At 43.5% G+C, this 23,221-nt stretch overlaps 1 protein-coding gene across 6 annotated transcripts in view; it reads left to right on the forward strand.

Annotated features, from left to right (window-relative positions):
- The window catches only part of SHROOM3 (shroom family member 3), a 316,032-nt gene that overhangs the window by 118,159 nt on the left and 174,652 nt on the right, over positions 1–23,221 (forward strand). For all 6 annotated transcript variants that reach the window (XM_058547303.1, XM_058547305.1, XM_058547304.1 and 3 more), the window contains exon 2: positions 3,701–3,855. In XM_058547303.1, coding sequence (XP_058403286.1) covers positions 3,701–3,855 — 155 coding nt within the window. The remainder of the gene's footprint in view (positions 1–3,700; positions 3,856–23,221) is intronic.

The following is a 23,221-nucleotide window of genomic DNA, read 5'->3' on the forward strand; positions in this document are numbered from 1 at the left end:
CCGGTAGCAGAGCGCGTGCACTTAACCGCTAAGCCAAGGGGCCGGCCCCAAGGGATTACTTCTTAAAGGACAGATTGCAGGGGCAAGGGGATGGGGTGGCTATTGATGAGAGACCTGGAAAGGCTTAAAGGAGACATCCCTTGAACTTGGCCTCAAGGGATGGGTAGTAATTAGAGCTAACCTTTATTGAATATGTACTCTGTGCTGGGCATTGTTTACACACTTGCTTAATCAGTAAATGATGAACTCACTTAATTCTTACAACACTCTCTGTGGTAAGTACTATCACCTTACAGGAGAGGAAACTGAGGACAATAAAGTTAAATAACCTGCTCAAAGTCACACAGCTAGTAAATGACAGAGCCATACAGTCTGGTTCCAGAGCACCAGCTCTTAAGCATAATGGTACATTGCAGTCTTTATAGGTGGCTCAAGGGTGCTGCAGATCCGGGGGAGCCATTCAGGTAGAAGGAAACCTGAGCAACTTGTGTACAGGCCTTGAGGTTAGAGTGTGCCCAGTGTATTTGGGAAGATTGGCAGGGAAGGTTAGTAGGATGAAAAGGGTGGAAAGGAAAGAGGAAATGATCATCAATAGAAGATGGCTAAATACACCATGTTACGTTCATACCAAGATGTTATAGTAGAATTTTTAGTGTGTGTGTGAGGAAGATCAGCCCTGAGCTAACATCCGTGCCAATCCTCCTCTTTTTGCTGAGGAAGACTGGCCCTGGGCTAACATCCATGCCCATCTTCCTCCACTTTATATGGGACGCCGCCACAGCATGGCCTGACGAGCGGTGCCTCGGTGCACGCCGGGGATCCTAACCCTGACCGCCAGCCGCTGAGTGCGCGCACTTAACCGCTACACCACCGGGCCGGCCCCATATAGTAGAATATTTTATGAATGGAAATATCTTCATGATATGTGATTTATAAAAACAATAGCTACTACTTTTGAAATTTTACCACAAGCCAGGAACTGTGTTTACCCATCTAGGTAGCTCATCTCAGTAATCCTCACTGTGGCTCTGTGAAGTGGGTGCTATGATTGTCCCGACTTCATAGATGAGGAGTTGGAAGCCTACAGAGAATAAGTGACTTCCTCTTAGTTAGGGTATCTGACTCCTCAAACTCTTTTTTTTTTAAGTTTTTTATTAAGGTAACATTGGTTTATAACATTATATAAATTTCAACTGTACATCATTATATTTCGATTTCTGTGTAGATTACATTGTGTTCACCTCCCAAAGTCTAGTTGCCATCCGTCACTGCATACACGTGCCCCTTTACCCCTTTGGCCCTCTCCCCTACCCCCTTCCCCTCTGGTAACCACCAATCTAATCTCCGTGTTTGTGTCTGTTTGTTGTTGCTGCTGTTTTTTTTATCTTCCACATATGAGCAAAATCATATGGTATTTGGCTTTCTCTGTCTGATTTATTTCATTTAGCATAATACCCTCAAGGTCCATCCATGTTGCAAATGGAAAGATTTCACCTTTTTTTTATGGCCGAGTAGTATTCTATTGTATATATACCTATACCACAACTTCTTTATCCATTCAACTGTTGATGGGCACTTAGGTTGTTTCCAAGTCTTGGCTATTGTGAATAAGGCTGCAATGAACATAAGGGTGCAAATATATTTTCAAATTAGTGTTTTCATGTTCTTTGGATAAATACCCAAAAGTGGAACAGCTGGATCATACGGTAGTTCTTAATTTTTTGAGGACTCTCCGTACTGTTTTCCATAGTGGTTGTACCAGTTTATATCCCTACCAGCAGTGTATGAGGGTTCTCTTTTCTCCACATCGTCTTGTTATTTCTATCTCCACTTTGTTATTTCTTGTCTTTTTAATGAAAGCCATTCTGACAGGCATGAGGTGATATTGTAGTTTCGATTTGCATTTCCCTACTAATTAGTGATGTTGAACGTCTTTTCATGTGCCTGTGGCCATCTGTATATCCTCTTTGGAAAAATGTTTGTTCAGACTCCTCAAACTCACAACCATCTCACTTTAATGTCTCTCTGTTAATGCCAAAAGATGGTTCAGGAGGTACATATAGTGTGATATCAGTTTTGTAAAAAGAAAAAAATATACATATGCAATTCATAAACTAAACTGTAAACAGTGGTTACCTTTAGAGAGTGGCACCAGGGAGCAGGGGTAAGACTCACTTTCTGTATTATTTTCATCCTTTATAATAAATTAATGAATATGTAATGATTTAATAAATTAGTAAACATTACTAATAAATTAAATTATTTATTTTAGCATACATTATTTTAATAGTTAAAAATAAGATAGCTAGCAAGGGCGAAATTTAAAAATTCATTATAAGAATTTGGTCCATTTTATATATGTTAAGACCTATTGAAGGTTTTTGAAAATGTGGGCAATTCTGGAGAGTAATTATCGAAAAAAGAGAAAATATGGGTCAGGTTTTGTTTACTTATTTTTTGTTTCTATTTTATTTTTTCCCTTTTTATTCCCTTTCATCATTATTGACATCCTACAAGCACCCATTGGCATATGGTGCTGAATAAAGCATTATTTTGCTCTGTTGGTTTCCAAAGCACGTCCTCAACTTCTAACGTCCTACATCAGTTACTTGTTGATTATGTTTAGTGTTTGCTTCCCCATTTCCGCCGTAAGCACCAGATAAGCACGGCTTTCTGTCTGTTTTGTCCACTGTTACAGCCTCAGCACCTGGAACAATTTCTGGCATAAGGCAAGTGTTGAATGACTTTGTTGAATGAATTATAGTTTTTTAATAGACAATTTTTTATAGCAGTTTTAGGTTCACAGCAAAATTGAGCAGAAAGTAGAGAGAGTTCCCATATACCCCAGTTCTCCCCTTCCTTGCATAGCCTCCCCCATTATCAACATCCCCCACCAGAGCAGTATGTTTGTTATAGCTGATGAACCTACACTGACACATCATTACCATCCCAAGTCCATGGTTTACATTAGGGTTCATTCTTGGTGGTGTACATTCTATGCTATCATGTTACATATCCTCCCTTAGAGCATCATACAGAGTAGTCTCACTGCCCTAAACATCCTCTGTGCTCCCCCTATTCATCCCTCCCTCCCCCCAACCCTGGCAATCACTGATCTTTTCACTGTGTCTATAGTTTTGCCTTTTCCAGAATGTCATATAGTTGGAATTATACAGTACGTAGCCTTTTCAGATTGGCTTCTTTATCACTTAGTTAACATGCATTTAAGGATTCTCCATATCTTTTCATGGCTTAATTGTTCATTTCTTTTTAGTGCTGAGTAACATTCTACTGTCTGGGTGTGCCACAGTTTCTTTATCCAATAAATTATAATTTTAGACCAAAAAATGAGGTAAGAAGAACTCAGCTTCTAAAGGAATATAACAGTTGCTTTGAGTGGACTTGGGGAGTTGAAGATGTAAAGGGCGGTGGGGTGGTGAGCACCGTAGGATAGTGGCTTTTGGATGGAAACTGAGTTCCTTCGTCCCTTCAGCTAATGCTGCTGAGCGCCCTCTGCGGGCAGGCAGGGTGCTGGGTGCTAGAGGGTGTGGAAGACAGGAGGCTGTCTGGCCTTCTGGCACGCCGCCTACTCTCAGGTTGGGCGCCAGTGGGGTGTGGTCGCAGGTGGTGTGTCGAGGTCTGCGGGTGTCCAGGCAGGGCGCAGGGCTGCTCACGCATGGTTTTCTCTTTTTCCGAGCAGATCGAAGAAGGGGGCAAAGCGGACTTGGTGAGCTCCAAACTGCGGGCCGGGGACGAGGTCGTGCACATCAACGAGGTCGCGCTGAGCAGCTCCAGACGGGAGGCCGTTTCCCTGGTGAAAGGATCCTACAAGACGCTCAGGCTGGTGGTGCGCAGGTAGGCTGGGCAGCGAGCGCCCCACTGTTACTCCCACACCTGCCCCGGCCCACCCCGCCCTGCCGCACCTCCAGGGAGAGCGCTGGGTTGGGTAGCCTGTTCTTTAAACCTCGCCGTGTGATCCTTCTGCCTCCCCACCCCCCTGCAGCGCCGTGTGATCCTTCTGCCTCCCCACCCCCCTGTGGCGTGTGAGGAGGAAGTTGGGTGAAGACGTTTCACACTCTACTCCCCTTTTGAAACACTGGCTTTCCCAGCAGGTATTGGCTTGGCAGAGGTCCGCCTCACTGTACGTCTTAAATTTCTGGGCTTGATGAAAAGTGACCCTGATTCCAGATGTGGTCAGAGCTCTATGAAGCCTCTCGTTGTGGGACTAGAGACAGCAAGTGGCTTGGAGCTTTAGGTGGCCTTCCCTCCGCTAGCCTCACCTACACCACCACCATCATCAAAACAAATTTCTTCTGTTTGTTTTCTTTAGTGTTTCGGGTTGTGATCGGGGTGGTTCCTTTGTTGGAAAAGATTTGGGTTGTAACTTTTAATGCCTTAAAGTAAGAAGTTCCCTACTCCCAGGAAACCAGCTCTTGGTGGAGGGAATTGCTCACGGAAAAGGAAAAGGAGTTCATTTTTTTTTACTCATTCTTACAAACCAAGCACTGATCCAGGTGTTTTACCTATGTTAGCTCATTTACTCTGCGCAAGAACAGGGTGAGAGAGCTCACTAGCCCTATTTTATAGTAAGAGTTTTCCGAAGGTAGCAGAGCTGATAAATGGAAGAGCCAGAAAAGAGTCTAGATGCCCCTGGTTCCACTTGAGCATCAATACCTTGACCTACCAAGCCCTAGGCTTATTTTTGTTTTTTTGAATATTTCTTCGTTAATCAGGTTTCAGCTGCCTCATATGGCAACTAAATCTTATAATGTTTGAGAATGTTCAAGTTGGCTGAAACTTTAGGAGTCGTTAATCAAGCCACATCGTTTTCAAGATGGGACAAGTAAGCTGGTCTTCTCATCACTCACTCCATAGAGAGTCTATGATGGGACATCCACTCCTACATTCATTCATTCCTCAAACTTTACTGAGTGAGCCCTTGCTCAGGGCAACAGCAGCTCCTCCCAAGTGCAAAACACAGCTGTGGGTGTGGTCCCACCATGTCCCCGGGCTCTAATAACTCTCTGCAGTGTTCTGGGCTATCTGGTTCCTCTTTGGGGCCATCTAACCAGACGTTGCTTCTCTGGTGGCCAGTGATGGAGAGTGGCTCAAAGCATGGGCGCCAGAGTCAGATCAGACCTGGGTTTAAATTCCAGGGCTGTCATCTTCTAGCTGTGTGACCTTGGGCAAATTACTTAACCTCATTGAAGATGCAGTTTCCTCATCTTTAGATGGGATTAAAATATCTACTTTATGAGGTGATTGGAAAGATTAAATGAAATACTCTGCATGGTAACAACAGATGCTGCTATGATTTTTATTATTATTGGCCAACTCTAGGCATAGGCCCATTCCTGGGTCAAGATTTCAGTAAAGCAAGCAGTCATCCGAAACATGGTGGTTGGTTTCTCAGATGGGTAGGAAGGCTCAGAACCATTAGACCTATTCCATGTGTCCAGAAGAGTGTTGAAGGTTTTGAACTCACTGTGGCATTGGAACCCAAAGCCCAGCCTCAGAACACTGGCATTTGTCTGTTGAGGACTGAAAGTAGAATCCACACTACCGATGTGTTTTGACAGGACCCTGGTGATAGATTAACTTCTGGGGAGGGCAGCCCTGTTTCCTGCTGTTAAATAACAAAAATTCAACTGAGTAAATTTTTTTTTTTTGGTGAGGATGATTAGCCCTGAGCTAACATCTGTTGCCAATCCTCCCCTTTTTACTTGAGGAAGATTGTTGCTGAGCTAACATCTGTGCCAATCTTCCTCTATTTCTTGTATGTGGGATGCCACCATGGCATGGCTTAGTGAGTGGTGTATAGCTCCGTGCCTGGGATGTGGAGTGTGCAAACTTAACCACTATGCCACTGGGCTGGCCCCTCAACTGAGTAAATTTTAAAGATCTAATTGACTTTATTGAACGACTCATGAATCGGGCAGTGTGCCATCTAGCAAGTGGAGAGGAGCTCCAAAGGGCTATAGAAAGGGAAAGGTTTTTTAAAGACAAGACAAGGAAGTCATAAACGAGAAAGATTATTTCAGGCTTCAGTAACCTACCTGTGGAGGACAGAAGGGGTCTATGTGGCAGATTAACTCATCTTCCTTTGGGTGATGGAAAAGATTACCTCAATGGTACTGACCAGAAAATTCCACACTGACTGGTTAATACTACATTACTGGGGAAAGTTGTAACTGCAATTAGGCTAGGGATTAAGTCTTGATTTGCTTAGCACAAGTGACTCCATTTTGGGCCTGTTGTTTCCTTTTAACACTGCTATGAAAAGAAGTCTTGCTGGCTTCTGGTTTGCCTTGTGGTTGATGGTAACGTGAGATTAGAATTACTTCTTCTAGCATAACAGGAAACAGTTTGGGGTTGAAATCTGGCCTTGTCATTTGCAACTTGTGTGCCATTGGGCCTCTCTAAACCTTAATTTCCTCATTTATAAAATGGAAATAATAATTCCTGCCTCGAAAGGGCAGTATGAGGATTTAATGAATAAAGTATAAGTACATAGTAGATATGCAATACTCGATCATTATTATTCTGGATTGGGTTAGAGAGAATTTACCACCATTAAGGGGCTGGTCCCCAGACTTATAGGTACAGAACTAGTCATGACAGTGCCTAGGAGCTCATGGAATTTAAGAATGTTAATTTACATTATGCAAACTCACAGGGTATTGAAGGATATACACCAGAATGTCAATGTGTTAACTCATTTTGAAAAAGACAACTCTTAAGTGGAACAAGTATCCCAAGTGGACCAAGAATCAGTATACTTTATCTCCACAAGAAAACTAAATAGGAAGTCTGACCATAACTGGGTCAGGAGGTTACATGGTGATGTCAGACTCAGAGTGAAAAGAGTGTGTCTAAGGCACCAGTGTGTGCTGGCATCTGCTCTGACAGCCAGACGGTCCATCATTCCATTAAGGGAAATGTGTGTCGGTGGCCCAGACCTCACACTGCTGAGTCAGGGCACTTTCCCCTCTGGACACAGAGAATCATGCTGCCAAAGTGCTCCTCTCCAATCTCATTTCTTCTCTGAGCCTCCACCCCAAATCCCCTTTCTGAATGACACATTCTTTCTATAGATATGCTAATGTGATCGATAAGGTTACTGGAGAGTCCTTGCACTCTCTGCTTTTGCTGTGGGAAATATTTTGTCTCTAAAATGCCTGTTGAATATGTCTTATCTCATCTATTGTGTGTTGATTTTTTATAGTTGAACTCTCAGAGTTTGAGGAAAAGAGGCTGTCTTTTCTTCTCACACATACTTAGAGATGGGGATTATGAACATGCCGTGGTAGACATGGGTGGACATTCCTCCCCTACCTTTCAGAGAACTGGGTAAAAGCCCCTCTGCTCTGGATTAATGTGGCTTTGTATTTAGCAGAGCTGTCACTTTCTATTTCCTAGGAATGAACTATTATACCTTGGCACATGTCGTGCCCTAAGATTTCATTTCCTTCTATTTATTCATAACAGGGTGACTTGTGATATTTCATTTATTAGCTTTCCTTCTTTTCCTAAGTGATCTCTATTCTTTTAAAAAAGATTGAGGTGGCTTCCTGGAAACATAATTGAGGGGTCTGTTTCCTGGACAAAATATTTGCATAGTGAAAATTTTTGTATCAGCAGCTCCTTCTGTACCTGCCTCTTTTTCTCTTAAAGTTAGTTTTAGGTGGGTGAGGGCAACACCTCTTGTCAGCTGGCTTCCACGTCCTTCATAAAAATGCCAAGAATGCAGAGCAGAGTAGTGGTGTTGATATAAGTTTGGAGGGTGTCTTACCCAGTGACCAAAAACAATGAAAATTAGAAACACCTTCTTAAAAGGCTACAGTGACAAGAGAAATGCCAAGTCTCAAGTGAGTTGTGGGTCAAAGACCTTGGAAGATCTGCTGACCCATAAAGAAGGCAGAGTTTAGTGCTCTGGGAGGAGGGAATGAAGGGGGCCGTGTGGATGCTGCAAGAGCAGAGAATGTGTGTGCTGCTGGGTCCACAAAGAGGGGAGGTCTGCTGCTAGTGGTGGATAAATGGAGAAGCAATGATAAATAAGAAGTGGGACTATGCAGAAATAGAAGTACAATGATGTACACCTGAAATTTTTACAATGTTATAAACCAATGTTACTGCAATAAACAAAAAATTAAAAAATAAAATAAATAAAAAAAAAGAAGTGGGCCAAAGACCTCCCAAAAGGAAAACCAACATCTCCCAGCTGAAGGAAAATTGAAGAGAGAATACCTTTGTGGAATGCAAGGACAGTACAAAGGCTGTAAATTAGGAAAGCAGACATGTACACGAGTAAGAGTCAATACTCCAAACCCCTCTGAGTTCGACCGAGACTTTATTGGGCAGATAGGTGTCAAATACATGTCCTAGAAGCAGTAACATTTAGAATGGAAACTAAAGACTAAAGGAAGGGTCTTCAGGTTTAATCTAACATCCCTGAGGGGGATGCAAGGTGCTTTTAGTCCAGGGAATACTCACTGCTATTCTCAGATAGCCTAAAATTTAAATTTAAAAAATCAGAGGCTACATTGCCCCTTCAGAACAGACTGGGGGTTAATTACTGGGTATTCACCTAAATTCATGTTTTTACCCTGAGTTGGGACTCAGATTCCTGTCCTGAATCGGATAATCAGAAGGCACTGTAATCAATGGATCTGTAATCCCAATTCTCATCTCCCCTACCCCCATTTTTCTTGGCAAATCCAGCCCAACCTTCTGCATCAAAGTGCTGTTTTTGCCAAATGCTATCCTACTACTAAGTTTGGTATCAATGGTTTGTTTATGTGGCAAGGAAAAGTTTGGGGGTATATTATATGGTAAATGTTATGTACTTTTTTTGCAAGGCTCACATAAACCATTTGAAAGTCAGCCTCATTCTTCCTAGGAGAGAGGATGCATGAGATGGAGATGCAGGTTTGATGCTGCCTGGGTTTGAGGTCTGATGGCATTAGGTATCGGATGTGTGGCCCTGGGCAAGCCATTTAATTGATTTGATTCTTGCCTCACAGGATTGTTGTGAGGATTAAGTGAGAAGTGTATATATATACCTTTGGTATATAGCGTGGTGATTAAAGCACGAACTCTCCTGAAAATAAAATGCATATTTGTTAAGTAACTTATCTCCTGTGAGAAGTCCATTTTAATCTCTAGAACACAGCATACGATTGGAGGTCCCAGTTAATGTGAGGGCTGGAGTGGGGAAATGGTCTTTCTGGGCAGAGGAGGCAGCCTGTCTGATTCAGAACAGGAAGCAGTGGGTGGGAAAAAGTGAGTCCCTTTTCAAAATGGAGTCGTACTCCTAACCTTCCCACCAGCTCTGCAAATTTGAAGTAGCTTTTCACCTTTCCATTCATTTATTCTATGAGTTGACATGTTAGCAGGGAACGTTTATTTCTTATTTGACTGAGTATATGTGTGTGTGTGAGGAGGAGAAGGAGGAGTACGAGTAGATCACATTTTACTGGGAAAAGAGAGATTGAGGAGAAAGGAGGGTTGAATTCGCAAAAGCCCGATGAGCATTTGCCTAAAATTTGTGTCCTCCCAGGCTTTGTGACTTGCCCTGTGTTTGGAGTCAGATTCCTGTCCTGCACTATCACAATTATCAGAATTAGTGATTATCAGAATTAGTCAGGCCAGAGTGAGAATCCAGGTCTTGTCACTTTCAGCCCACAGCTCGGCCTGGAGGTAGAAACACGAGAACTGCATCCAAAGATGTGTGGGGACTTGCCTGAGGCCACATGCTAATGGCCAAAATGAGGGTCTAGGTCTCTGAGAAGCCAGTCTTGGAGACTTCTGGCACCTCAAGCAGTGAACTAGTGCTTTCCACCCAACTGTCTCCTCCACTTAGAAATATTTGTGATGCCTAAAAAATAGACTGGAAACAAAAACAAGAAAAACCAAATAAACTGATTTTTAATTCACCTTGGAAAAACTGTTAAATGAGAGGCCATTCCTCGCTGACTTTGAACTTCCTGTGGGAGTTCAGAGGAAACGCACTTCACGGCTGGTGCACCCTGCTGAGTGCACCCCGCTGATGGGAGGGTCTCCATCAGCCTCTGGAAAGAAAACTATTTGTTGCTTTACAGCTGCTTCCTTCCCGATAACAAGAAATTAAGTTTGCCACAACCCTTGGGCCCACACTCCCCCCAAAAAACCCATCCCACATTTCTGAGGGTTAGCAGAATAGTTCTTTTTATAAATGGGTAAGATGACATTATTGGAATGGAATGGGATGGGTGGCTCACACACTTGTCACCTCCAGGTCAGATTTCTGTGACCTTTTTATGTCTAGATTGAGTTGTGAGACTGTAACTTGCCCAGGATTTGCAAGTCAGTGATCTTGAAAGAAGTATCTGATAATGAACAGAATGCTTTTTAAAGCCCTCTTAAAGGAAACAAAATTAACTCTATTAACTATTAATAAAAAAAGGACTTTGCAAATTAGTTCCTTTTCCAACTCATGGTTACAGTTTATCAGAGAAAATAATTTCTTAGAATATTATTGCTACCCCTGCCCCACATCCTTCACACTGTTTTACCACCTACCCATCCCCCCCCCCAGTCTAACTCTATTCCCTTAAAAAGCATCTATATTCTTAAAGTAGCTTACTCTGCTTAACCACGTGATGTCTCTTTTTTACTATTTTAAAGCAGTTTAAAGAAACAGTTCACTAAGAGCTTTAAAAAGTAAATTGAACAGAACTCCCTATTTTTAAAGCAACGAAGTTTGAAGGGAGGGTTGAAACTTTTCTAGAACATAAAACGCATCTGTTTTTTCCTTATAAATTGGCAATCTCTAAACCAAATTGTGCAGCACCAAGTTGCCAGTTCTCAGATATGAAACGGTAAACAGCGTGCGGAAGAGAAGTGCAGATCATTTGGATTCCAGTCTCAGCTCTGCTGTGTTCTGGCCATGGTATCGTGGGCACAACTCAATCTCTCTGAGACTAAGTTTCTTCTTAAAATGGAGAACAGTAATAATACCTTTCCTATTGAGTTGCTATAAGGATGAAATAAGATAGTGTATATGAAAATGCTTCATTGTAATAAAATATTAAATCATTTTTCCACCAGGAGCTTCTATTGCAGAGTCTCAGCTCATGAAAATTTACCTGACTGCATTCTCTTATTATTGTTCTATTTAATGCACTGATTTGACTTGTTTGTGCAAATGAGAACATACTGGTTTTAAAGTTTCTGATTATAACCTTTTTGCTAAGAGGAAATGTAGTTTTAAAGGACAGTACCAACTAGGCCCAAGTTTAGAATGGGGATTTTGAAAAAAAGACCATATTCTCCGGAGAATTTAAGTAGAAAGAGTTTTGATTCTGAAGCAAATCAAAGCTCATTGGTGGGAGGCTGAGCTGCAGAAAAGTATCCAGAGACTGCAGAAGGCAAATGTCTTTCATCCTCTGGTGCACCTTTGTTCCAAGGATTCGTCTTTGTTCTGTTGAGTTAACTGGTCAGGTTGTATAGGCATCCATGGCACAGGCTAAGCCGTTTGAAAATGTCATGTTCTTCGGACAGCACAGTATGTGGCCTTTGGAAAAATTACGATGTCCAAGTATAACCATCAAGTGGCTGGCAGTAGGAGTTGAGGACAAGTAGAAAAGGAGCCATGATCTTTTCATAGGCAATTGCAAAAGTGTTCTTGAAGCTCCAGGTCCTCACTTGTGTGCACAATGCATGTGGCCTCCTCCACCTCATCTGGACACAGAAGCCAAGTGAGAAAGGTTTTTGCTCCATGTAAGTTCCAAGAATTGCCTCTCAAGATATAAAATAGGGCCCCAGGCTGTGCTCTATGGCTCAGTCCTCTCCGGAGGTGCAGGAAGGGGGTGTGTTATACCAGCCAGCAACCTCTGAGGAGAGCACGGAGCTGCGGTGGCAGCCTATATGGTGGGCAGTCTAACTCTTGTGACTTCCCTGTTGGGAGCTTTTCATGGCTCGCATGATACCTCCCACCTCACATGCCTCCCTAACACTTGTGATGACCCTCTCATCACCCCTATCAGCCCCCACCATTACTTCACTTGTCCTTTCGCTCTTCTGCTCTGTGCAGTTCTTAATTTGAACAAGGCGCTGGCAAATACCTGGGACGTGAAGACAAATCCCACACTGCAGTACAGTTGGCATCCCATCTTAGGACCCAGGATTAGACTTCCCCAGAGGGGAAATCAGTATAACTGAGAACTGTGGTAACTTAAACATTTTTTCCACTTGAGCAAGTGGTTGAGAGGAGGGGAAGGAGGCAGCTGCAGTGGCCTTTGACCCCTAGAAACTTTCCAAGAGGCCTGGCATCATGGGAATTTGCTCAGTATGCTTTGAGGAGGTATTTCAATCCTGCTGGGACCATACTCAGAGCAGTTTTTGGCTTCCCTGGAGTCCTAGGTTTGAATGTCACTGTCTAGAAGTATAGTATTTGATTTCCTAACCAGTTGTTCCTTCCCATGGAAAATTCATGTAACACATTATTAGGTTTCCTGAGAGGTATGCAATAAGACTCCCTTACTGTAATGTGAAAAGGGACATTTTTTCCTGTAGCACATAATGATAACCACTATTTTTACTCAATGGGTTACATATGCTCACCGGCTATGCACTGAACACTAGCCACATACAAAGGAATGCCATATTGTTTCCCAACGAAGGAGATTTGATGATAAAAGACCTGGTTTCATTCCTGGGATAACATGGTTTTATTTCAGACAAATGTATTCCAAGCAGGAGTCACCGCACTGTGCCCACCCATTAAAGAATGACACTCAAATATCTGTCTGAGCCTTTATAGGATATGCAGTCTGAGAGCTGAGATCACACACAAGTTATGGTGGAATCCTTTCCCCCAATTCTAAATGTGGGCACATCTGCTAGAATAAGTTTGGATGATTCTGACTTAGAAGATGAACCAAACATTTGTAATTCTGCATCCTTGAATCAAAATGGCTTAAGGCTGCCCCTTCTCAAACTTGGCCACACGTTGGAATTATGTAGGGAGTTAATAAAACACAAACAAACAAACTGATGCCTGGGTCCTACCCTGAAAGATTCTAATTTAATTGATATATGGTGTAGCCCGGCGTTGGACATTTTTAAAGCTGCCTGGGTGATTCTAATGTGCAGTCAAGTTTGACACCCACTGGTTTAAGCCATAGGTTGAGATGATCAAGAGAAACAATGAGGAAGTAGAAGATGAGAAGTAGAAGAAAGACACGCAGAGTGGAAGGGGACATAAGGATAGCGGCAGGCAGAGAATCAAGAAGGCGAACCAAGAGAGGCAGGAGTGGAGCAGAGCCTTGTTAAGGGTGGGCAACTCAAGTGCAACAGCATAGAGCCTGGCTGCTGAGGTCTCGGGCCTGCCCGGGGGCCAGGGAGGCCTGCTGGGGACGGGCCACATCACCGGTGGCTCATGTGCTTGTATTTCTGTGAGCCCTGTTTCTCATTACTGCTGTATAGAGGGGTAATTTTTTCAAAAGCTCGGACAGTGATGTTACTGCTGATAAATGGGTGTGGCGGGGGAGGTGTTGTGGAGGGCCAGCACTTGTTCTGGCCTTCCCTCAGGAACATCTGTGACCTGAGCTGTTACCACATGCCGTTGCTCTGGGTGCTCATCTTCACCAGCAAGTTTTGGGACCGTCCCGACGTTTGAGGGGTAAAACCATACCCATCATACTGCAGTGGCCATGTGCCCTCTACGTGTCATTTCTGGATGGTGCCCTCAGGAAACAAACCATGAAGGAAAGATGGCTCAATGCCATTGAACTTAGTCTAACGGGACATACGACATGAAGACGTGTCAAGAGGGGCTAGAGTGGAACTAGCATGCGAGCATCTATCTATCCTTATGGAATATTCATTTACTTCATCAGTCCCTGATTTTTTTTTTTTAATTTTTATTTATTTATTTTTTTCCCCCAAAGCCCCAGTAGACAGTCGTATGTCATAGTTGCACAGCCTTCTAGTTGCTGTATGTGGGACGCGGCCTCACATGGCCTGAGAAGCAGTGTGTCGGTGCTGGCCTGGGATCCGAACCCCGGCCCCCAGTAGCGGAGCGCACGCACTTAACCACTAAGCCACGGGGCCGGCCCAGTCCCTGATTTTTAAAAATCACATGTTGGATAACCTTAGCACAAGTCCCCCATTTCTTGGGAGTGAGGGGTAGAGAAATGGTTTCTGGAAAGAATTGTTAAATACCACACACTACCCATATCCTTAATGGGACACCAGAGCTTCAAAGGTCTTGGCAGTTTTGTCTTATTCTGGACAATTTCATTGTTTTACTGTTTCCTTTCCTTCTGGGTTATATACTTGTATGTCATTTAATTATAACTACTCCAAGATCACAGGTGTCCTTGCAAGTTCCCAGGAAGAGGCTTTGGTATAGGTCTGGAAGCGCTGAGAGCCCTATGCTGGTATTTAGCCTTAAGGCAGAGAGCCCCTGGATCTATCTGACTTGAGATGACCCCTAAGGTTCTTCTGCCTTTGACCATTGCTAATTAAAGTGGCAACCTCAAATATGTATTTGTCACCACCTGTCTCGTCACGGTTCTATGCCTCTGGTGCCCTAGTGTGGGATGGTTTTGAAAAGCCTAGTTAGTCCTTGGTAAAATTATACCTTTAAAACTAGCCTCGGGGCCGGCCCCGTGGCTTAGCGGTTAAGTGTGCACGCTCCGCTACTGGCGGCCAGGGTTCGGATCCCGGGCGCGCACCGATGCACCGTTTGTCTGGCCGTGCTGAGGCAGTGTCCTACATACAGCAACTGGAAGGATGTGCAACTATGACATACAACTATCTACTGGGGCTTTGGGGAGAAAAAGGGGAAAAAAAAAAGGAGGATTGGCAATAGATGTTAGCTCAGGGCCGGTCTTCTTCAGCAAAAAAAAAAAAAAAGAGGAGGATTGGCATGGATGTTAGCTCAGGGCTGATCTTCCTCAAAATAAATAAATAAATAAATAAATTAATTAATTAAATTAAACTAGCCTCTTTGTGCCTTTGCCTCTGTCACCAAAAGTTTGTTCTACTGCCTTGCTGGTCTAGAGGCCCACGTCACTCTCTCCACTAGCTGCCAGATTGCTTTGTACAGTTCGTCAGTGCATTTGAAAAATGCAACTTTTCCACTCCCCCTTTATTCTGCTGTCAAACTCCTGTCTGATGCTGTTTGCTCAGTGGGTGGGAGGTGTAAAATTATGCTGGCGGGGATGACGGTTGCTTGGTTAATGTGTTTATTGTTTATGTAGGAAGGTTGCTATGTTGTTTTCATGAAGACTGTGATTCTAAGGAGCATTTTAAAAGGATTCTTTGGAATTTTGGAATGTTTCTTTAAAGGTGTCTCTGAGGAATCAGCCATTGTTATTTGTTGATTGTAAATAAGCGGCCCGCAAGCCCTGGCCACCTAGAGTCTTCTATGGAATTGTCACAGGAGTGAGGCATTTTCATAACTCTTCGTCCTTCCCTGCATGACTTAAAGGAGCAAATGGTGAAAGAGAATCATTGCTTTTTCACTAGTGGCTGTATGTTACTCAAGTTGTTTTAAAAAATAAATTATAATTTTTATCAGTTATGCCCTTTTGACTCGCTCCCTTACTTCTGTCAGAGATTTGCTCAAATCTCGGCCTTCCCTGTACAGCCAATTAAACATTGCAGCCCCCTTCCTACCATATCCCAACACTCCTTGTTTTTTATTTTTCACCTGTGAGACATACACTCACAAAATTATTCATTCTGTTTCCTCTCATCAGAATACAAACTCCGAGCTGACAGAGATTTTGTTCAGTGTGGGGTCCCCAGTGCCTGAGATGGTTCCTGGCACATGATAGGTGCTCCCTGAATATTGGTGAAATGAAACAAAAATATACTCGATAGCAGCTGTGTAGCATGGTGGTTATGAGCACGGGCTCTCAGCCAGTTGCCTGACTTTGAATCCCAGCTTTACTATTTATAAGTCTGGAGTATACGAGTGCCTTAACCTCTACCTTTAGTTTCGTCATCTGTAAAATGGGTACTGTGTAACAACGGTATCTCCCTCACGGGTGTGGTGAGTTATGCATTATGTCATTAGACAGGGTTAGTAGTTTTGGCTGGGCTTATGCTCACTGCCCTCTCGGTCAAGAGTCTCATCACTACACCAACCACACTGCTCACCTGCACCCCCCACTGAGAAGGATGGGATTTGAAAGTTTCTCTCTGTGAAATGAGATCCACCTAACCCCTCCCACCTGTATGCCCCGGGCCTCCCCTCAGTAAGGCAACCGGCTCCAGGCCTCGCTTGGAGGTTAGGTCCTGGGAGCCTGGCCTTCCGGATGCTTCCCGTGGCAGGACCGGCCCTTCTCCGTGCCCCCATCTTCTGCAAGCCTCACTGGAACAAGTGGCCTTTGTAGTCACCTCGTCACGTGGAGGTTGGGTTCCCTTCCAGTACCCCCACTCTCGGGGCAGCGCTGTGCAGTGTCAGGAGCCCTGGCTTAGAATCTGACAGAACTTGGTTTGCGACTCAGCCCCTGACCCTGAGGTCTGGGCCCACTGACTTCACTTCACTTTCCCTTTTTTGCTCTGAGAAGTGAAGACAATCATCTCGCCTTTGTCTGAAGGTTGTGACAATAAAGACAACATATGTAAAGAAAAGAAAAAAACTCGGCCCTGGGTTTAGTGCATTTCCGTCCATTCAGTGAGTAGTTATCAAGCAGTTGCTGGCACCAGAACTCAGCAATTACTTGTCAGGTGGAGGTAGCTCCATCCTTTATTAAGAGAAATGGTGTCTTCCCTACTTTTAGCCCAGTTTTACTGCCCCAAAGCCCAAAACATGTGGGTGGGAGAGCAAGATTCAAGGTGGATGGGGGCTATGGTTCCTGCCAGTGAAAGTCAAACCAAACTGGACAGAAATCAAATTTGTCAGAAAAAAAAAGGAATAAGAGGTGACCTGCTAATGACTGTAGATGTAAAGGACTTTAGTGTGGGGGTGGGGGGTCAGAGGTCACTGGCAAAGCCTCTCTCCTGACCCCCAGAGGGGTCGTTCTGGAGAGACTGCTGCCTACTTTATGGAAGTCGAAGCACCCAGAAATTGAAGGACGTAGCCTTAGGTCACAGGACTGGAAACAGACTCAGGAAGAGAAGGCAGGTTTTCTAACACCACGTTGGCTCTCTCAGTGCATGCATGACCACTCCAAGGCCGGTGCTCTTTTTTGCTTTAATCTTATGGCTTTTCCTCTCTCATTGATAGCAGGAATTGATAATTTGGTGTTTTCATGTTTTATTTAATGATTCTCCCTTCTCACTCTTCAGCTGCTTTCATGTGTTCCTATCTTCTTCCTGTAACAGTTTTTCCTCAAAGTGTGAACTTTAGACAACTTGCTTCAAAATCAGCTGTGGTCTGTTAACATGCAAATCCCTGTACTCTTCCCTAAATCAGACTCTCTGGGGGGAAGCCTGCTTTTTAACAAACTTGCCAAGTGATTCTAATGCCCACTGAGGCCTGTAGCCTGCAGCGTTGGAAGATGTGCTTCCCAGCCTTCTCCTGGCTGGAGGAAGCCATTCCTGTGGATCTTTCCTTGTCTCTTTGGCCCACATAACACCGCAAAGGATGGGATCAGTGTCAATTTGAGCGACTCCATGGTTATTCCTCAAAATGAAAGAATAGCTTTATGCCTCTTCTTGGCCATGATGTATAAGTAAAATTCAAAACTCAGATTTTCAACTTTAAATAGAGATTGAGGATGGTTCTTATCTTCTCTGAACTCCTTCACAAGCATTGTAGAACACAGCCCAAATGCACAGAAATGTTCAAAAATAGCAGTAATGTGTGGCCTGCCTTCTTTCCAAGTGCATAGCAACTTGCAGCAGTTTCTAAAAATAGACCTTTCTGGTACAGGTCACTAAGCAGGAATGGCCTCCATGTCATTCTGTTTGCACAGTTTCACGTCTGACACCTTCATAACAACAATGCTGACTTGATGAGGCGTGAGGACCAGCATTGGTCTGTGGGAATCCTCGGTAAACACAACCTGGGGCTGCAGCCCGGGAACATTCAGCAGCATCCCTGCTGAGACCCGCGGTGTTTGGATTAAGGGCCCTTTCAACCTTTGCTTCATGATTCCCCATCCCCTTTCCATCACTGTCTCAAAGTCAGGGGCAGAGGTCAAAAATGCCAAGTCATTCCACAAGATACTAACCAACAGAAAAATAAGCTCATGTTCAGGAATTTAAGACCCACAGTGTTTTATTTTGTTTTGTTTAATCTATCTTGCATTTTTCCTCTTTGCAAACTTGTGAGTTTACAAGGTATCATATAGTTGCAAATTTAATTTTGAGACCTTTCAATAAAATGTTCAGAAAAGGCTTACTTATCTTTGATATTTTGGGAACAGCCCTACAATGGTGAGAAGTCTTTTTTTTTGTGTGTGTAATAATGCATGGACACTCCTGTCTTGTCCCCCAAATGCAGACGATGTGGGTGGTATCAGAATTAAAATTTCTTGGGATTAACATTCTAAAATTAAGGAAATGGGATAAAAGAATGGGGGCACTTGAAGTTGAATATACATGAGGTTGTTGAACTGGACCACCGGGCATTCACATTCATAAGATTCATAGCAGGTTCCGAAGAAGTGGATTAATTTGGATCAAATGTAGAATATCATCTCTAGGAATCAATTTTGATTTATGAATTAGCCCACCACCTTTAAATAAAGAATTCTAGTAAGCTCTCTCCTGTTAGCTTTGGGTTTCTAAGCATTTCATTCTCTCATTTAATTCTCACAACAACCCCATGAAATAGGTATTATTATTACTCTATTTTACAGATGAGGAAACAGACTTTCAGTAGGGCAGCCTGGCTAAGGAGATACATCTATTAAGTGTGGATTGCAACTCCAGTCTATCCCACACAAAAGCCCAAGATTTTAAGCCAGTAGGTATTCAGACGAGCTGGTATTCTGTGAATGTTGAAACCCCAAACCAGCGTGAGTTCTTCAGCCTCTGGGTGACCACAGTTTGGGTTCCACCAATGCTTTAATTTGTTTTGCTTTAAAGACAGCACACACTGGTGCCTTGTGTTTTCCCAGCAGTGTTGATTAACATTCACTTCCATAAATTAACCTTCCCATCTTGTCTAACTCATTTGATGGGAGCAAGTCCACATGCCAATAAAAATAGAAACGGGAGAAACAACACAGCAAGAAGGGAGAAGTGACAGAGGGTTTTATGGTTATTAAGATATGAATACAGGCTCATCATTTTCAACTTTCCCACAAAACAAAACAAAAAAACCCCACAGCTTGATTCCAATCACAGTTTGTTCTGTAATTTTTAAATGGTTGAAATACCTGACTAGTACTGAAATGTTGAAACCTTCATTGTTTTGTAAGAACATTTGAGATTTTATCACCTCTCACTCAAATAATAGATGCTTGATAAATGCTGTTAGGTTTAATTGCTAGACTCACGAGTCCTAACCCAGAGCCCTAAAAGACTCTGTCCACGGCAGGATAGGCTTGACTGAGGTCTAATGCAGCTTCTGAAGGAGATGGAATTTGTCTTGGTGCTCTGCTCTTGCCAGCACCCTGGTGAAGCCTCCTGGCTTCTCCCCGTTTCAGCCCCACTGCTCTCTGCACTCCCCACCCCATCTCTCTCAAATCTTTCCTCTTCTAGGAATTGTTCCTAGACACCTGTCTCTCTCCTGGGTCCTCATTCAGACTTGCCTTTCCATTTCTCGTTCCATCAGAACCTTGCTGGGGGGTTACTTGATAAGTTCTAAAGACATAGCTAAGAATAGATGAAGTCCTTTGAAAACAGTACAATCTTACGCTAAAATAAAATGGCAGTAATAAAGCTATTATTCATATTTTTAACAGCGATTTTGCAGGTTATCAATATCTTAACATAAAGAAATGTGTTCCCAATCGTGTTATCTCTGTGACAAATAGGTTGGCGCTATCTGTGGATAGTGAGGTGGCTCTTGTCATTAGACTCCTTCCAGTCATGGTCAGCAGGTGACCTCAACCTCATAAGGCTGACCTGGGCCGTGTCAGCCTGCAGGGCTGACATAGCCCCCATGAGCTCCCGGCACAGTTGGCAGGAAGCCTTAGTGGCCAGTGACAGTGGGCCCTGGAGATGGGGAGAGAGGATACCTCAGATATCCCGACAGTATAGTTAAAATGCTCGTTTCACAATTTTGGAAATCGTCTTACAGGTGTGTTGTGATACTTCAATTGCGAATATCCATGTTTGAATATATATTGTGAAAGGAAAGTGATCAGTATGTTTCAGGTATGGATTTGCCCCCTTGTAGATTGTCTGCAGGGATGATTTTATCCTGAGCTAGTTTTCCTCTGCTACTTAACTGTTTCTGAAATATTAACACAAGCTTGAAACCCACTATGCGCAGATTGGGGTTTAGCTCTGTCAATTGCCCTCCGTTGGCACAATAAAGAGACTGTATCATGGTCGAGGTTTGTGGGCTGAAGTAGGCAGTGCGATGAAGGGACACTCTGATAACCTTATCACCACATGTGCCCATGCAATAGTAGGTCACATGCAGGGTTGGCAGATTTAGCAAATCACAATACAGGAAGCCCAGTTATATTTGAATTTCAGATAACAAATAATTTTTTAGTGAAAGTATGTTCCTGATTTTATCTAACAACCCTCGTCACATGACAGATATACAGAAAAAAATGTGAGTTCTTTATTCTGTCTAAATCTGGTCTTTTTCACAAACTCACACTTGTTCGTTAGCAAGAAAACAAAACAGTAACTGTTAGTCCCAGCCAAGTTAAGAGCTAGCCTGGTCTAATCATTTGAGTGATTCCTTGAGGTAATGCTCAGGCTCTGACATGAAATGTTCCCTTCTCAGATGTCATCTTCATCTCCACTGCCCAGCTGCTTCTGCATATAGTGTCTGGGGGTTTGGGGCGGTGATGACTGCAGGTCTTTGGGCACACCGTCCCCTGGTCCCTAGGTTCTATCCGTGGTCCCCTCTGTCACTGCTGAATTCTGCATCTGGTGAATCTGTGGTCAGCGTTGGCCTGGGTGATGCCCCTGGGGATCCCTGGCCACCTCCCACTGGCAGACTCAGCCTCTGCTCAGCACCCATTGGCTTCAGACACCTTAGTGTCTGCCTAGTTCTCCAACCCAGCAACCCCTGGCCCAGGGGTCTACCCCAGGATCATCTCACCCCATCATAGCTGCCTCATTCCAAGTCTGCTGGCTGGGATCCGACGTCTGTCTAAATTGAGCTGGGCCAGGCGCTCCTCGCAGTGACCTTCTCCTAGACTCTCAAATGGAGCCAAGATTCCCTGACTCCCTGCACACTCCCCTCATTTACTCACATGCTTGCCCTCTTCTTCCTGAGACCAGAGAGCTGAAACCAGTGGGTTCTGACAGTGTAGCTTGCCACCATCCTTTCCCTCATTCCCACAATACCCTGGAATCACAAGGGCTGGACTTTCTCACTCCTTCTTATTCTGCTCTAGGCTTCCCTTCTTCTATAACTGCAAGCCTCCTGTCTTAGGTGGGAGGGGTATCTTCTTTGGACTATGGGAAATATTTGGTGATTGGAATCCTCCAGGCCTAACCCTGGATAGGTTACAGTGGTTCTCAAAAGTGTGGTCACTGGCCAAGAAGTCCTAGGAAATGCACATTCTCAGGCCCTACTCTAGACCTTGTGTATCAAACTCTGGGGTTGTGGCCCAGCAATCGATGGTTTACCACGCTTTCCAGGTGATTTTGATGCATCCTAAAGAACCACAGCTTTAAAGATTTCAGTAAATTATATCACTCCCTCTCTTACAGTCTCCAAACCTCAAGTCTTATTAAACAGACCAAATACAGATCTTCCTTGACTTACGATGGGATTACCTCCTGATAAACCCATCATAAGCTGAAAAGATTGTAACTTGAAGATGCATTTAATACTTCTAACCTACTGAACATCATAGCCTAGCCTAGCCTACTTTAAATGTGCTCAGAACACTTACATTAGCCTACAGTTGGGTAGAATCATCTAACACAAAGCCTATTTTATAATCAAGTGTTGAATATCTTATGAAATTTACTGAATACCGTACTGAAAGTGAAAAACAGAGTGGCTGTGTGGGTACAGAATAGTGTGGGTTGTCAGTGTATCGGTTGTTCACCCGCGTGATCGCGTGGCTGACTGGAAGCTACAGCTTGCTGCCGCTACCCAGCATCATGAGAGAGGATCGTACCACATATTGCCAGCCCGGGAAAAGATCAAAATTCAAAATTAGAAGTATGGTTTCTACTGAATGAGCATTGCTCTTGTACCATTGCAAAATTGTAAGTGGAACCATCATGAGTCAGCGTACTCCCCTTCAATCTAGTTGATTGACTTGCTACATAAACTTGAAACATTTAAATGGTTAAAAAAAGGAATTTGCAGGCTTAAAAAAAAAGGAAATTCTGACAAATGCTACAACATGGAGGAACCTTGAGGACATTATGCGAAGTGAAATAAGCCAGTCACAAAAAGACAAATACTGTATGTTTCCACCTATGTGAGGTACCTAGAGTAATGAAATTCATAGCTACAGAAAGTAGAATGGTGGTTGCCAGGGCCTGGGGGGAGGGGTTACTGGGGAGTTAGTGTTTTATGGGTACAGAGTTTCAGTTTTGTAAAATGAAGGGAGTTCTGAACATGGATGGTGGTGATGGTTGCACAACAATGTGAATGTACTTAATATCGCTGAACTGTACACTTAAAAATGGTTGAGGATAGGGGCTGGCCTGGTGGTGCATAGTGGTTACGTTTGTGCACTCCACTTCTGTGGCCCGGGGTTCGCAGGTTTGAATCCTGGGCGTGGACCTACACACCACTCATCAAGCCATGCTTTGGTGGCATCCCACATACAACATAGAGGAAGATTGGCACAGATATTAGCTCAGTGACAATCTTCCTCAAGCAAAAAGAGGAAGATTGGCAACAGATGTAAGCTGAGGGCTAGTCTTCCTCACCAAAAAAAAAAAAAAATGGTTGAGGGTAAATTTTACGTTATCTGTATTTTACCACAATTAAAAAATTTTTTAATTAAAAATAAAATTAGCAAAAGGAATTTGGTGACTAAAGCAAAGATTAAAGTTGTGAGTTAAAAATGGCTTAAGTTCTTAAGCCACAGGTATTGATCTGAGCGAAGGTGGCACGGCTAACTCAGCTAGTTACCCACAAAACATAATCCTGGACGTTAGAGTTCAGATCTGAATT

Source organism: Diceros bicornis, chromosome 8 (genome assembly GCF_020826845.1).
Source record: "Diceros bicornis minor isolate mBicDic1 chromosome 8, mDicBic1.mat.cur, whole genome shotgun sequence".
In the NCBI taxonomy this organism is placed as follows: domain Eukaryota; kingdom Metazoa; phylum Chordata; class Mammalia; order Perissodactyla; family Rhinocerotidae; genus Diceros; species Diceros bicornis.